The following is a 15,055-nucleotide window of genomic DNA, read 5'->3' as shown; positions in this document are numbered from 1 at the left end:
AACCAAGGTGCGTCCCTTGCATCCGTCTATATACAGTTTTAAGACCGATGTTGAAGCATCCCTCAACACAACAAATTCCCAACAATATCAGTGGTGCCATATGCAGCAAGAACACCTATGTCATCAATAGACCTAAAACTAATTAACCTTTGTATAGAGATTGAGTGTGCAAAACACTTAAAACTCGGAAGATTTTGATTCTAGGTTTTGTAATATCATAAATGCAAGCAACTAATGCTCTTCTCCATGCGAAAAAAAAACGATGTTCAAATTCCACCAAAGCCCCAACCATTTTTAAAGTTCCTTTACTTATAAAAAAAAAAACATTAGAACACTGATCGTTGAAAATTTTAAACTTTTAGTTCTTTACATATTAGTAATCAAGTAAAAAGGAATAAAGGAATCTCTTATTGGGCTTTGAGTAGATTTAAAATAATGAATAAGCCCACATTGGGCGGGATCCCACGCAACAAATGGCGGGAAATGCCCATTAAATATAAAAACCCAAACCGCCAACCAAATTGGTCGGTTGCATTTCAATTTTCCATTTTCCTTTTTTCTTCACCGCTTCTCCCCCAAACCGCACAACTGTGCTACTGTTCGACGCGGAGCTGAATTACAGAAACCCTCGAAGATGGCGAAACCCTCTCGTGCAAAGGACTCATCCGACGACTCGATGACTAGCTCCTCGGCTGAGGAGGAGGTGGCCAGGGACCAGGTCAATGACGAAGAAGACGATGACGAGCTCGAGGCGGTGGCTCGCACCGCCGAAGATTCCGACGACGAGGATGCTCCGAACGCTGCCGATCAGGACGAAGATGACATTGAGGTCATATTACTTTATAATTCGCTATTGTTTGTTTTCAATTCACGGTGTACTCGACGGATCTATGATCGGTCTGCTGTTTGGTAGTCTAGATTTAAAACTAAGAAAAAATAAGATGTGTGGTAGTCTAGATTATTTCGTAGATTGGAATGCAAAATTACATTTTTGTATATCACTCACTGCTGCTGCTGTTGCTTCGACATCGCCATCTCCCTCATCCAATTCCTAACCCGTTGCTGCTTCGATAATGCCCATTTCAACAAGGCTGTTGGAGTCCATTGCCCAGTACAGAAAAGGATGCGATAGTGAAACCGGTCGAAATGTAAATTGTTGATTTGGCTTGGCCGGGCCAGAGCTCCTAACACGGGCCTCTGCGTTAATAATCTTACATACTTGTCCGCCCTACCAAATGGGCATTGTTATCATTATATCTATGGTGCTGTTTAAAGATGTTTTACATGGTTGGAATGATCGAGTGGGCTATGCTGAAGCTTTTAGTTGTGGTTTCAGGAAGAGGATGTTGTTGCAAATGAAATTTCAAAGCGCGAAAGAGCAAGGCTTAAAGAAATGCAGCGGGTAAAAAAGCAGAAAATACAAGAAATACTTGATGTGCAGAATGCTGCTATTGAGTCTGACATGGTGTGTTTTCTGAGTATGAATTGGTACTTGATATGATGTGTACATTAAATTATCTTCTTGGATATGATCATATGATAAGTGATCTGATCTGCTTTGGCACAGAACAACAAAGGAAAGGGTCGTTTGAACTATCTTTTACAGCAAACAGAGTTATTTGCTCATTTTGCCAAGGGTGATCAGTCTGTTTCTCAGAAGAAGGGAAAAGGAAGGTGGGTAATGTCATTTTGACTTGATTACCTTTCCAGTATGGCTATAGGTTGAAACTTTAATATTACCATTTTCTTGGTAAGTATTTCACTGTGCTTCATAGCTGCTAATAATGATAAGGATATCTTGCAAAAAATTTTGTTTAATAAATTTGGTTTGGGTTGCACCTAACCGTTGTACATGATCGAGTTTCTATGATCTTGGTAGATCGGCATGTGTTGTATCTTGCTAATGCGCTATTTATACATGGTTGAGCAGCTGACAGTTGAGAAGGGATGTAGTGGTGCTAAAATTTGTCAGTAGAAATCCTTGTCTTGTCTCTTCTCTTTTTGTAATTTTATTTTGCATTACACTGTGGTAGGCACTAGGAAGATAAATAAGATTGGGCTTAGTTGAAGTCTTTCAAAAAGTTGTCAACTGGACAGGTTGGCAGCCTTAGAAGTAGATATTTTAGGAAAATAATGAAACTAAGAGGTGTTTGTGGAAGTGAATTCCTTAGCATGGGGGCAGAGGTCAGTAATAGATGGAACTGATTAAGGATATTCACACTGTTAACATAGTCCTCTGTAGCCAAGCTAGTTGCTTCTTAAGTAAATTATGTTTCTTGTGCTCTCCAATTGTTAGGGGCCGCCATGCATCAAAGATAACTGAAGAAGAAGAAGATGAAGAGTGTCTCAAAGAGGAAGAAGATGGCATTTCTGGCACAGGAAACACTAGACTATTGGTGCAGCCTTCTTGTAAGATTTTCTTTATCCTCTTTGTTTTCATTGTTATGAATTTCTTCTGCCACAATAATACTAAAAATGTTTGCTTTTAGAATGGTTTACTAGTATATGTGATAATGCTACCCTATGTTTAGTTTCTACTGCATTAGTTTCTAATTTGGTGCAAGTATGTATTGGGTCCCTGCACTGTTTTTTACACAAAATGGTATCTCCTATGCTAATTTTACCTTTGTTTGCAGGTATTCAGGGAAAGATGAGGGACTACCAGCTAGCTGGTTTAAATTGGCTGATTCGGTTGTATGAAAATGGCATTAATGGGATACTTGCTGATGAAATGGTATATATGGAGAGTAGTTGTATTTTCAACATAATGGTTTCCCCTATTATTGATAATGGTTTCTTGTACTAATATTAGTGTGTTGTATTTAATTTAGGGACTTGGTAAAACTTTGCAAACAATATCCTTGATGGGCTACTTGCACGAGTTCAGAGGAATTACAGGTCCTCACATGGTTGTTTCTCCAAAATCCACACTTGGAAATTGGATGAATGAAATCAAAAGGTTTTGCCCAGTGCTGCGTGCTGTAAAGTTCCTTGGAAATCCTGATGAAAGGGTAAGCTTGCAATACCAATTTAGATATTATTTTCCAGGAGTTGTGTTTCTACTGCTTTTGATTTCAAAAATCCTATTATGATATTTTCTAGAGGTATATTCGCGAGGAGTTACTTGTTGCTGGGAAGTTCGATGTTTGTGTTACAAGTTTTGAGATGGCCATCAAAGAAAAGACTACATTGCGACGATTTAATTGGCGCTATATCATTATTGATGAGGCTCATAGAATCAAAAATGAGAATTCCCTTCTCTCAAAAACAATGAGGCTCTATAATACTAACTACCGGCTTCTTATTACTGGAACACCACTTCAGGTAATATTTTTTTGTGTCACAGTTGCTAAGTCTCTGCCATTTTATGAACTCTACAATAACTGTTACATTAGTTGGTTCGGAATTTGAAGTGGGGTATAGTATCATGCTTTCGTTTGGAAGATTATATATCTAAAATGTAGTAATTTTTTTATGCCTAATTAGTTTGAGTTTAATTTGTTTTTAGGAACTTGTGTTAGTCCTACAGAAACCTTCAATGTATACATTAGGAAGCTGAGGTTTATATTCGGGTATATTTATTTCAATTGAGATGTGATGTTAGTTTTATGTTTTCCCAATGTTTTTTTTGCACTTTTCAGAATAATCTTCATGAACTCTGGGCTCTCCTCAACTTCTTGCTTCCAGAAATATTTAGTTCTGCAGAGACGTTTGACAAGTGGTTCCAAATTTCTGGTGAAAATGATGAACATGAAGTTGTCCAACAACTTCACAAGGTGTGTGATTGTTCTATTAAGATAATTCTTTGTGCCAAAAATGGTATTCTTATGTTCGATAGTAATCAAAAAGTGCATGAGAGCTGTAGGCTGGCCAATTCATAAGCATCTCAGATCTATGTGTTTGATACTCTAAAATTATGTTTTAAAGTGCAATACAAGTTGTTGTATTGCATAACAAAGTGGTTTTGCAACTTCTATACCATTTCTCTTGTATAATGAAAATCTTCCTCCTGTAATCTGTTTCTTTGGGCACAGAAACTATTAGGATTTGATATATCAATTAAAGTTCTTGAGATGCAGTTGCTTGAGCAATTCACTTGTCTGACTGATGCAGTCCTTTTGGTGACACACCAGGTTCTCCGGCCCTTCCTTCTTAGAAGGCTAAAATCTGATGTTGAGAAAGGTTTACCTCCCAAGAAGGAGACAATACTTAAAGTTGGCATGTCCCAAATGCAAAAGCAATACTATAAGGCATTGCTACAGAAAGATCTTGAGGTGGTAAATGCTGGTGGAGAACGCAAACGCCTTCTTAATATAGCCATGCAGCTCCGAAAATGTTGTAATCATCCATATTTGTTTCAAGGTGCGGAACCTGGCCCACCTTATAGCACGGGAGAGCATCTCATTGAAAATGCTGGTAAGGTTTTGCTAGAAGATCAAGGAAGAAAACGCACACTATATGCTCTAGCTTGGGTTCTCCTGTCTCAGCTTTGTTAACTTTTATAGTTTTCTATCTCCTTTGGTTGCAGGAAAGATGGTTCTTCTGGACAAGTTGCTCCCAAAATTAAAGGAACGCGATTCCAGGGTTTTGATATTTTCCCAGGTTGGTACCATGACCAACTTCATCTACTTTCAGAATCTTGTACTGCTTATAGATTGTCTAGATTATTATATTGTTTTCGGTTGCTTTTTATTTTGGGATTTGCCATAACCATCACTTCTTTTATTACATACATCAGATGACAAGACTGCTAGACATTCTTGAGGATTACTTAATGTTCCGTGGGTACCTCTATTGCCGAATTGATGGGAATACAGGGGGAGAAGATCGAGATGCTTCCATTGAAGGCTTCAATAAACCAGGAAGCGAAAAATTTGTCTTTCTGCTGTCAACTAGGGCTGGAGGTCTTGGTATCAATCTTGCGACTGCTGATGTTGTCATTCTTTATGATAGTGACTGGTAAGAATTTGCTTTTCTACCGTTTTGGTTTTATTGAATGCTATTGAATTGGCTTTTGAGTTACAATGCTAGGCTCGTATGATTGCAGGAACCCACAGGTTGATTTACAAGCACAGGATCGAGCTCATAGGATAGGACAGAAGAAGGAGGTTCAAGTATTCCGATTCTGCACTGAGGTTTGTCTTGTCATAATTTTTATGGTTATATCAAGTGCGCTGGAGGTTCAGTGTTCAATGACTTATCATTTGCTATTATGTAGTACACTATTGAGGAAAAAGTTATTGAAAGGGCCTATAAGAAGCTTGCTCTTGATGCCTTGGTTATCCAGCAAGGGAGGCTAGCAGAACAAAAGAGTAAGTCTTATGCATCCACTAACATTGCTTCCTTCGCTGGCAATATTGATGTGATTTATTTATGTATTTTGGTTTTCGATTATGCAGCTGTGAATAAGGATGAGCTGTTGCAAATGGTAAGGTTTGGTGCTGAAATGGTTTTCAGCTCCAAAGATAGCACGATCACAGATGAGGATATAGATCGAATAATTGCCAAGGGAGAAGAAGCAACAGCTGAACTTGATGCCAAGATGAAAAAATTTACTGAAGATGCCATCAAATTCAAAATGGATGACAGTATGTTTGATATTCTTGGCCTCTTATGGTTTTTGTCCATTTATTTATGTTTTATTAATTTGATTAACATGTTATGCACTTTCTCCAGCTGCTGATTTGTATGATTTTGATGATGAAAAGGTATGGATGCTTTGCTTATTGCTGGCTGTTATGATTCTTACTTATTCTCGCCCCAACTCATTTGCATTTTCTTCATTGGTGAAGGATGAAAATAAGTTCGATTTTAAGAAAATTGTCAGTGATAATTGGATTGAACCACCAAAAAGAGAGAGGAAACGCAAGTACGTTTTTTCTATCTCTTTAATTACACACTTAACTGTCTGTTTGTTTTCTGGCAGACTTATCCATTTGTTGTTATTTATCTGTAGTTACTCAGAATCAGAGTACTTCAAGCAGACAATGCGTCAAAGTGGTCCTGTGAAGCCCAAGGAGCCTCGAATTCCTCGCATGCCGCAATTGTAATCGTTTTTTGTTTACTTGTTTTTACATGTTGAGTATTTAAGATTTATGTATGTTATGGCTCATGTCAGTTTTTGTCAGGCATGATTTCCAGTTCTTCAACACACAGCGTCTTAGCGAGCTGTATGAGAAAGAAGTGCGGTGTCTTATGGTGCGTGTCCAACTTACTATTGGGACTCCCTAATACATATCTGCTTGTGATCACTTTCTTACCCTTTGTCCTTTGAATTCAGCAAGCACATCAAAGGAATCAAGTAAAAGATACCATAGATGTGGATGAACCAGAAGGTCTGTTCTTTCTTGAGAACTCTGTGTTACTTATTTACCTGAATTATATCTTGATTATATTTCTTGTACTTAGATGTAGGAGACCCATTGACTGCTGAGGAGCAGGAAGAGAAGGAGCGGTTGCTGGAAGAAGTAAGTTTTAACTTGCCTCACCCATTCCCTCAAGAAAAGACTTGCCTTACCCATTGCTTGAAGTTAGCTTGAGCTTTAACTGATTTTTTTTTTCTAATTTTACTTAATTTTGGTATTTAGGGATTTTCAACTTGGAGCAGAAAAGACTTTAACACATTTATTAGGGCCTGTGAGAAGTATGGCCGGAATGACATCAGGGGTATTGCTTCTGAAATGGAAGGGAAAACAGAGGAAGAAGTTGAAAGATATGCTAAAGCTTTCAAGGATAGATATAAAGAACTCAATGGTATATGCATTGAGGTTTCATCTTCTAGTTACATTGTGAAACCTTAATATAGCTGGTTAATTCTCTTTTAGAAAGCATATACTGTGTGTGGCTCTTGTTTTTAGTTCTTCCACTGCATGTGGAGCATGATAATGAACGTGAATATGTTTAATCAGATTATGATAGGATCATCAAAAGCATTGAAAGAGGAGAGGCTAGGATATCGCGGAAAGATGAGATCATGAAAGCCATTGGGAAGAAGCTGGATCGCTATAAAAACCCTTGGCTGGAATTGAAGATCCAGTATGGCCAGAACAAAGGGAAACTGTACAATGAAGAATGTGATCGTTTCATGGTTAGACTACGAATAATCATCTTGACTCTTTGAATAAGTTGGATCTCGTGTATCATTCCTTTAATGTCTGGTAATTGTTCTTCTCAGATATGCATGGTTCATAAGCTCGGATATGGTAACTGGGATGAGCTCAAGGCAGCCTTCCGTACTTCACCATTGTTCCGCTTCGACTGGTTTATAAAGTCTCGTACGACTCAAGAACTTGCAAGGAGATGTGATACACTAATTAGGTTGGTAGAGAGGGAAAACCAAGAATATGATGAGAGGGAGAGGCAGGCACGCAAAGAGAAGAAACTAGCCAAGGTAGGGATGCCACACCACTTGAATAATGGAATAACCTTGTTATCTTCAGCTCAGTTTCTTAGCATTTCTTGTTTTTCATCTCAGCAGAATGCAATCCCATCCAAGCGCGCTGCTGCCAGACAGGCTGCGGAGAGCCCCCCATCAACTATGAAGAAGCGGAAGCAATCATCGATGGATGACTATGTGAGCTCGGTATGTTTCTCTGGATGATATATTCTTATCGCTGCTGAGTATTATATGATGAATTGATAACCTAAATTTTCCAAACTTTTTCGCAGGGAAGGAAGAGGAAATGATGGATCAAAATGGGGCTGCTAACCGATTTGGTTTGTGTTAGTTTCTAGCGTAATGTTGTGTTTCCTAATGATAGTATATTAGATGTACTAGTTGTACAAAATCAGAATAGATGTATACGAGGTGTGATGTCTGGAAAATGGAGCCTCGTACCCACTAACTACTGTTATTATTATGTACACTATTGAAAATGGAGTAGTTTTGGAAATCAAAAGTCTCTTATAACGTAATATTACTCTGTCAAAAATTTGTTATTACATTTTTTTCATATTACATAAATTACAAATACTTTAATGGTTGACATATATGAGGAGCAAAGATGTAAGAGTAGAAACGTGAAAGTATGAAGTCCAAAAGCATGACACACATATTAGCAACTGTGTGTGGGGAAAAGACAAGATTGGAGATTTTTAATTTCCATGCAACAAAGACAAACATGAGAGCAAAACATTCTCCCTATCAAATCTTCAACCAACATTTTCATACACGAAAATCCAACCACAAAGGCTCATCAATATATTGTAGCCTTTCCGGCCAAACACCAGCAGGTAACAATGATTCACAAATTCAAAGGATTTTATTCACACAACGTCGTCCCCTGATCCATTCGTCCGCTTCTTCTCCCTCCAGTTCTCTCCCCACACTTTCGCAGCAGCAACAGCCCGCTCTCTGTCCAGGTCCCGGTTCTTCGGAGTCTCTCTTGTTCGACCACCATTGGCAGGGCTCCCCCATTGAGAGTCAGAGCGGTCCGGCTCGTCCACGCCCCATCTCCGGCCTGACCCGCCCCCTGTGTCGATCCTCCGCAACTCTGCACCTGCATTTAAGTCTCCAGCCGAGTCTTTCATCCTGAAATTGGGAGAGTTCTTGTGTGCAGAAGGTGATCCGTAGTGGCCACCTCGCCCCACATCTTCCAGGCTGTCGGCATCAGATATATTCCTGCGCACATCCCTGTGCCTTGGCGTACCCGAGCCTCCTCTGCTCTGGGAGCCGGGTGCGTTGGGGTCATAACTCTGTGAGGCCAAATATGTTAAAGCAGTAACAACATCACCAATTAGAGGCCTCGTGGCTGCTTGCTCTTGCAAGCACATGGCTGCCACTGCTAGTGCCTGATAGAGTCCACGCATAGGGTAACGGCCTTGCAGTAGAGGATCTGCCATTTTTGGAAACTTTCTTCGGTCCTTGAAAAGCGGTCTCGCCTGTGTCCATTTCAAGATGAGAATCAAGTACAAAGGAATATATTGCGCACAGAAAATGAAATCTGAATCACATACCCATGCGACGAGATTCTGCTCCCCCGCACTTCTCATGTTGTCGATAGCTTTACGCCCCGTGATGATTTCGAGGAAGACAACTCCAAAACTGTAGACATCAGATTTTAGGGTGAGCTGACCAGTCATAGCATACTCTGGGGCACAATAACCATATGTTCCCATCACCCTCGTAGAGACGTGGGTTTTGTCCCCAACGGGCCCCAGTTTCGCAAGCCCAAAATCAGACAACTTTGGGAAATAACCCTCATCAAGAAGAATGTTAGAAGATTTTAGGTCTCTGTAAATGACAGGTGGATTCGCTTTGTCATGCAAGTATTCTAATCCCTTTGCTGCACCGGCAGCTATCTTCATCCTTGTATTCCAGTCCAAAGGTTCTTTATCCGGTGGAACATCTATATAGAAACATTGAAATGAACAAGTTTAGCAGACTGAAAGGCGATTGACAACAAATGTGAGAGAACGAGACACAAAGTAACACACCAAGTCTGAAATCATTGTTTCATTTAAAGAAACAATCAAGGACACATTTTCAACCAGTAAAGAGTTCTCCATTCCAATCGACATAGTTCAAGCAAGTTAATATTTGGTACGTCTTCACGAGTTACAGGTTATTACATTTCTTTTCACATCACATAGAATTTTTTGTAATTGAGATCACAGGAAGACCTTGGTGTAGCTCACTGTCGCTGTGTTTCTATTCTTAGTCAAGAATAACAGCATAAAACATAACGAACTAGCTGCCTGAAATCTACTATATATTAGTGAGGTCCAAATGCTATAGTTCTACCTTCTTTTGATCTGGTACATACTATCGTTCGTAGAATAATATTTTGTGTACTGCATGATGTTAAAAAAATAACGTTCTAACACTTTATAGTCAATAGTCAAATATAAATATTTTATACAAGAATAACAATCTAACTCGTTTAATTGAATTGCTAGAAACTATATCAGCTGAGGTCCAAATGTTACATAAAGAAGTCACGGAAAGTTGCCAACTAACTCGAGTACTTATTATGTATAGTCATGTTCCATGATGATGCTATGATTCAGAATAGACTACTAGTACAGATCTTCCACTCCAATGATTTAAAAGATAATTAAATGTTGAAGTCTCGCTTTTGACATATTAAAAACACAAAAGAATATGGCCTTAGTCTGGTATATGAACTCTCATATGATAGGACAAAATACAGCATGTACTCAAAACAAAAAGGTAGGGCATGAGAAAAACAATTCTATGAACAAACAAGCTCAAGAAACTGGCTAAAGATTTGTAATCATATTCATATCTAAATTTGATCACAAGTGTAGACAACTATTGATATATGCAAATAACTATACTGTGCAGGGACTGGAAGACTTGCATTTCATTTGGGCTGAGATAAATTCAGATTCTTAGTAACTCAGACTGGGAGACTCTCATTTCACAATACATTCCACTCTTAGCAATTAGCAAAATCAAGAGAATAATATGATATTTCATAGTTCTTTACTAGAAAGGGAAATCAAGAGCTAATTATAATGGTTTTAGCAAAATTCTGACAGTATTAGCCAAGATGAATTTATATTTTATTGGAGCATAATATATTATTGATATCAAACCTAAGTTGGATAAAATCTTCGGTCCTAAATAAATGAAATTGTCAGACCATATCGAATTTGATTTGGAGAGCTCATTTGTACACTAATTAGGGCAAAAAAGCAAGAGTCTTTATAAATTGCACGTTAGTTTTAAACTTAAACCACTTCCTTTTCAAAATAGTCAACCAAAGTTGCTAGATGAGTCGTTCCCAACTTCCTACCTACTTGCCACCCCTGTCTGTATTCTCCTAAGTGTCATAAAATATCAAAGCTACAACATTTCAAAATCATGTGATACTAAGAAATAACCTTTCTTTCTAAAAGAATGCTATGAATAAATTTGAACATGTGGAACGGCATAACAAAAATAAGTACTAAGGATAGTATCCAAACTAGTCTACTGTAAAGAGTATGTTACAAATACAAGATGTGGTTTCGGCTATTAAATCAATCAGATAAAAATATGAAGATATTACAACCCCAGATGGAATGGTTATAATAATTTTATGATTACTCAAGTTGCTGCATTAGGGGCAATCAAGTTATGTCTGCCAATTACGTTTTCTCAGTGATCAAAAGCTAATTAGTGAGGCACTAGGATTATAAGATTGCTTAGGACATAATTAAGATAATGAAAGAGCCTGTAACGTGATGAACCCGTCGTAACTTTCCTATGTTAAGTATGGAGGTGGTCATATGAACTATTTTCTGAACCAAGCTTGTTCAGCAATCAAAATCTAATTAGGGAACCAGTAGACAGTATTACAAATAAAATATCTTTTTTCCCAACCTAATACCCCATAATATGGGAAACTTCCATCGAAATGCAAATTATGTTCCATAGTTTTGAATCTTTTGATACAGCTACTTATGACAAAATCAGACAGGTAGCTATAAGGAAAGTCAATGAATATTTGATAGATTCCAGGACATTAATCTGGGATCCAGAGTTCTCTTTATTTGGAGTAGCAAAAGTTCTCCAGCAACAATTGTCCAAGCAAAACAATGGCTAAAATTAAAAAAGGATATCAAGCTCCAAATTATGATAACATTGTGATAATTTTGACAAACTTATGCACTAATCTAACTCCAAATTATAAAAGATTTTTCGCATGGTAACTAACCATGTAAATGGTCCTCCAGCGATCCCAATGGCATGTACTCATATACTAGCAGACGTTGGTCACCATCAGCACAATACCCTATCAGGTTGACAAAATTTGGATGATGCAAGAGGCTAAGCATGAGAACCTCCACCAAAAACTCTCGATTCCCTTGAAGGCCATTCCGATCAAGCTGCTTAACTGCAACAGCCTGTACAAGATAACTATGAGTCACACTAAATCATAATTATTCATCTTAGAGCAAAAGAAGGAGAAGAGCTAACATTCTTCCCCTTGCATGATTGCATCATAGACCACAAAGCAAGAACATATAACACGTCCAATTCAATTATAGATGCAACAAAGGTAGCCAACCTGTCCTGTGCTTTCTAGTCGACCTTTGTAAACACGTCCAAACCCACCTTCACCCAGCAAGGACTCTGGTCTAAAGTTCTTTGTCGCTGCAGCAAGCTCACGAAATGTGAATATTTGTGCAGCTATATTTGGCTCTTTCGGAATTGTCATTTCTTTCTTCGAATCGTTACCAGTCCGAAGTCTTGGTTTATCTGTGGAATATTAAAATATTCATTTAATACATCAGTAAAAAATAATCAAGAATGTAATTTCTCATAATTTATCCACAGCTTATCACATAGCTCCGACGAATAGGTCATCTGCACCACTCATTCTACCTTCTACACTATAGATGATTACAGATTCATTCTTTCAAATGCCACTAACAATTTCTCTCAAAACACAGCAGCAATAATCACATTCACAACAATTCTTGACCCAATTTCACCTGGATCACCAAGAACGCCATAATCCACAGATCAAGAAACCCAAATCATAATTTTTTTCAAATTAACTAAAACCCCTCACACCAACCATCACAGAATTGAAAATTCAACAACAAAAAAAAGGCTATTGCAGTGTTCAATTAAAATTACCTGAATTCACTCTATTTACATTAGAATTGGACTGAGCTGCTGAACCCTCTTTAACAGAATCCTTCTTTGACACTTCTTTGACTCCATTGCTACTACTATTTACTTCCGTCTTCGATGATCCGAAGCAGGGAAAACAACCCATTTTTCGACTCACTCAGCAAAAAAAAACTCTTCAGCTACGCAATATACATACATATATATGACGAGTTTCGACCATCAGAAGCGTGTTCCTATCCATTCAAAGCAGCCCATCTCGTCAAAATTCGATGCTTGAAAAGTTTTAATAGGGAATTCCGGCCATGAGCTGCAGCTCATCCCAACCCCAATATTTTCGAGAGCAGAGATCAGCTAATAGGTAAAAGCAGATCAACAAATCGAAGAAAATCTTGATTGTTCAAGACAAAGTTAAAGAAAGGGATGAAAAAGTTAAAGAAACGGAAAAAAGAGAAAAATTTGCAACTAATTTGTTGGAATAATTTTCATTCATGAAATATTGTGAATGGTGAAAGTCAAAAAGGAAGGTGTTTGTAATCTTCTTTTGGGGTAAAATTTTAAACTTTGAAATTAAGCACTAGTAAATTTGTGCTTTATCTTCTAATAATCTGATGTTATCTATCATTTATAATATTACTTCAATTATTTTTTCACTCGATTTCTATTATATTTTACAGTCAAAATTATTAATAGTATATAGAGAATATTTTATAAGAAAATGTTAAAATAAAATGGCCACCACCGTCCGACACAAAGTTGACCCTTTTTTCTTCGGAGTAAAAAATAATTAATTGAATTAAAGACTTTTTGTTATACTGCTAATCTTTGTTTCAACTGTGGGACCAGCCATCACTTACATGTGAGACATTCACATGCTTAACACATGGGGAATTTAGGTGTGAAAATATTTATAAAATACAGTAATTGTGGAATACTTTGTGTACGGAGTTATGTATTACTTGTATTTGTGGTTGAAATCTTCTGATAAGGAAAGTATGTAGAAGTAAATAGTGATGGGCTCCTTACTCAATTTTAGATTATTACTACTAATAAACTATTCAAACAGAACAATTAGTAAAATATAATAGAATCAATTAATATTCATAATCTATATCCAGCATTGATGGGAAATGAGAATAAGATATAATGTAAAAGTATTAGAATAATTAAAATTATAATAATATTAGTACTATATATATTTACAAATATTTATTAAAATAATTTTGTTTGACAAGTCATAGTAGTTTTATTGAAATAAATTAGGTTTGATAGTACAACTAGAAAATATAATACTGCAATATTTTCAGTATTTTAAATTTTCGAATTTTGTCAATGTCGTTTTACATGGTTAATTAGTAAAAGGAGTATTGAGTAAAGTGTCACATCGAAGTAGCATGTGCCATGCAGAGACATAATATAATACAAAACAAATAAATCATTGGAATAAAAATTTGGATTTTAGACGCAGTGAAGTATCGTTATCGTAAAAATTGATAAAAAGTCCCCCTCGATTTTTTTGTAAAAGTAGGTCAAATTCTTATTTTTCATATATAAGAGATGTGGCCCAAACAGTGGTAAAATTCATAAAAAATATATATAGTGTAAATAATTGAATACACGTGGGACTTGGGTTAAATGAAAAAAATTATACAGGCCCCTCAATGAATCTCTTATTTGGATATGATTTGAAATTAGTCTTATCATCTATGGACTTATTTATCTAATGATTTGTTTTGGACAAAATAAATAGCCTAAAGTGAATGTGGAAACAGTTGATTTGAATTGATACATTGATTTGATTTAACAATAATGCAACATGTGAAAATTACTATCTTGTCTGAAATTATATAATATCTCAAACCATAACCAGGAAATATACAAAAATTTACATAAGATTATTCAAGTGGTATAATTGTATAAATCAATTTTTAGATTCAAATTCCCATTGAATGATATATTTGTAATTATGTTGATATTGGATTGTGTTTGAATCCGAGTTTGACTCATATATTAAAAGTTTAAATTCATAAATTAAAACAGTATTACACATTCACCCATAAAAAGAGTATATCCGAAATGTTAACCTTATTGAGACAATATGCTAAGAGCGTCTTCAATGGCGGACGTTGCGGTAGGACGTCGCTGACGTCCGACTGGACGTCCGCCGTAGTAAAGAAGAAGGGCGCCCACGCCTGTCGGATGGGCTCGCCCGTCAACCCCACGTCCGACTGGACATCCGCCATAGTGGCGAGGTCGGACGTCCGGTTTTTTATATTATTCTTTTTTAAAACTCTATAAATAGGGCTCGTTGAACTTCATTTCATTCACACCACTTGTGTTGACAAGTTTCTCTCTCTAAATTTACAAATTTCATTTCTACTACAATGGAGTACAATAGGAACTCCCCCACCACAAGCGGATGAGACACACCCACGTTTCCCACCGGAATGGAGGGAAATGTTGCGGGGA

At 37.1% G+C, this 15,055-nt stretch overlaps 2 protein-coding genes across 3 annotated transcripts; one reads left to right on the top strand and one right to left on the bottom strand.

The window, feature by feature from the left end:
- The first annotated feature begins 543 nt into the window (after nucleotides 1–543).
- Nucleotides 544–7,914, top strand: LOC125196461 (ISWI chromatin-remodeling complex ATPase CHR11). 2 transcript variants are annotated; one of them, XM_048094984.1, is made up of 25 exons: nucleotides 544–829; nucleotides 1,337–1,465; nucleotides 1,568–1,674; nucleotides 2,297–2,409; nucleotides 2,637–2,734; nucleotides 2,832–3,011; nucleotides 3,103–3,324; nucleotides 3,642–3,776; nucleotides 4,134–4,416; nucleotides 4,529–4,602; nucleotides 4,739–4,959; nucleotides 5,048–5,135; nucleotides 5,219–5,312; nucleotides 5,400–5,588; nucleotides 5,677–5,708; nucleotides 5,793–5,869; nucleotides 5,957–6,046; nucleotides 6,129–6,198; nucleotides 6,281–6,335; nucleotides 6,409–6,467; nucleotides 6,588–6,753; nucleotides 6,909–7,087; nucleotides 7,175–7,390; nucleotides 7,478–7,582; nucleotides 7,669–7,914. In XM_048094984.1, the coding sequence occupies exons 1-25, from the start codon at nucleotides 635–637 to the stop codon at nucleotides 7,684–7,686; spliced, it is 3,195 nt and encodes a 1,064-aa protein (XP_047950941.1). In that variant the 5' UTR covers nucleotides 544–634; the 3' UTR covers nucleotides 7,687–7,914. The 2 variants fall into 2 exon arrangements, with proteins under 2 accessions (XP_047950941.1, XP_047950940.1); XM_048094983.1 differs by having other exon boundaries at nucleotides 7,475–7,582.
- Nucleotides 7,915–8,028: 114 nt separating this feature from the next.
- On the bottom strand, nucleotides 8,029–13,077 carry LOC125196462 (serine/threonine-protein kinase PBL27-like). Its single transcript, XM_048094986.1, has 5 exons — nucleotides 12,593–13,077; nucleotides 12,018–12,208; nucleotides 11,664–11,853; nucleotides 8,956–9,347; nucleotides 8,029–8,880 (listed from the first exon to the last, which is right to left on the bottom strand). The coding sequence occupies exons 1-5, from the start codon at nucleotides 12,732–12,734 to the stop codon at nucleotides 8,266–8,268; spliced, it is 1,530 nt and encodes a 509-aa protein (XP_047950943.1). The 5' UTR covers nucleotides 12,735–13,077; the 3' UTR covers nucleotides 8,029–8,265.
- Between the last annotated feature and the right edge of the window lie 1,978 nt (nucleotides 13,078–15,055).

The sequence above is a fragment of the Salvia hispanica genome, chromosome 6 (assembly GCF_023119035.1).
Source record: "Salvia hispanica cultivar TCC Black 2014 chromosome 6, UniMelb_Shisp_WGS_1.0, whole genome shotgun sequence".
NCBI lineage: Eukaryota > Viridiplantae > Streptophyta > Magnoliopsida > Lamiales > Lamiaceae > Salvia > Salvia hispanica.
The sequence above is the reverse complement of the archived record's forward strand: the minus strand, read 5'-3'. Positions and strand labels throughout refer to the sequence as shown.

Excerpts from the sequence above, each read along its gene's own strand:
- LOC125196462 (XM_048094986.1), bottom strand. The coding sequence starts at position 12,734 with ATGGGTTGTTTTCCCTGCTTCGGATCATCGAAGACGGAAGTAAATAGT. Across the intron at positions 12,209-12,592 it reads TGTAAATAGAGTGAATTCAG|ATAAACCAAGACTTCGGACT; the intron begins GTAATTTTAATT and ends AATATTCCACAG. Across the intron at positions 8,881-8,955 it reads AGCAGAATCTCGTCGCATGG|GCGAGACCGCTTTTCAAGGA; the intron begins GTATGTGATTCA and ends AAATGGACACAG.
- LOC125196461 (XM_048094983.1), top strand. The coding sequence starts at position 635 with ATGGCGAAACCCTCTCGTGCAAAGGACTCATCCGACGACTCGATGACT. Across the intron at positions 6,047-6,128 it reads ATTCCTCGCATGCCGCAATT|GCATGATTTCCAGTTCTTCA; the intron begins GTAATCGTTTTT and ends AGTTTTTGTCAG. Across the intron at positions 7,391-7,474 it reads AAGAGAAGAAACTAGCCAAG|CAGAATGCAATCCCATCCAA; the intron begins GTAGGGATGCCA and ends TTTTCATCTCAG.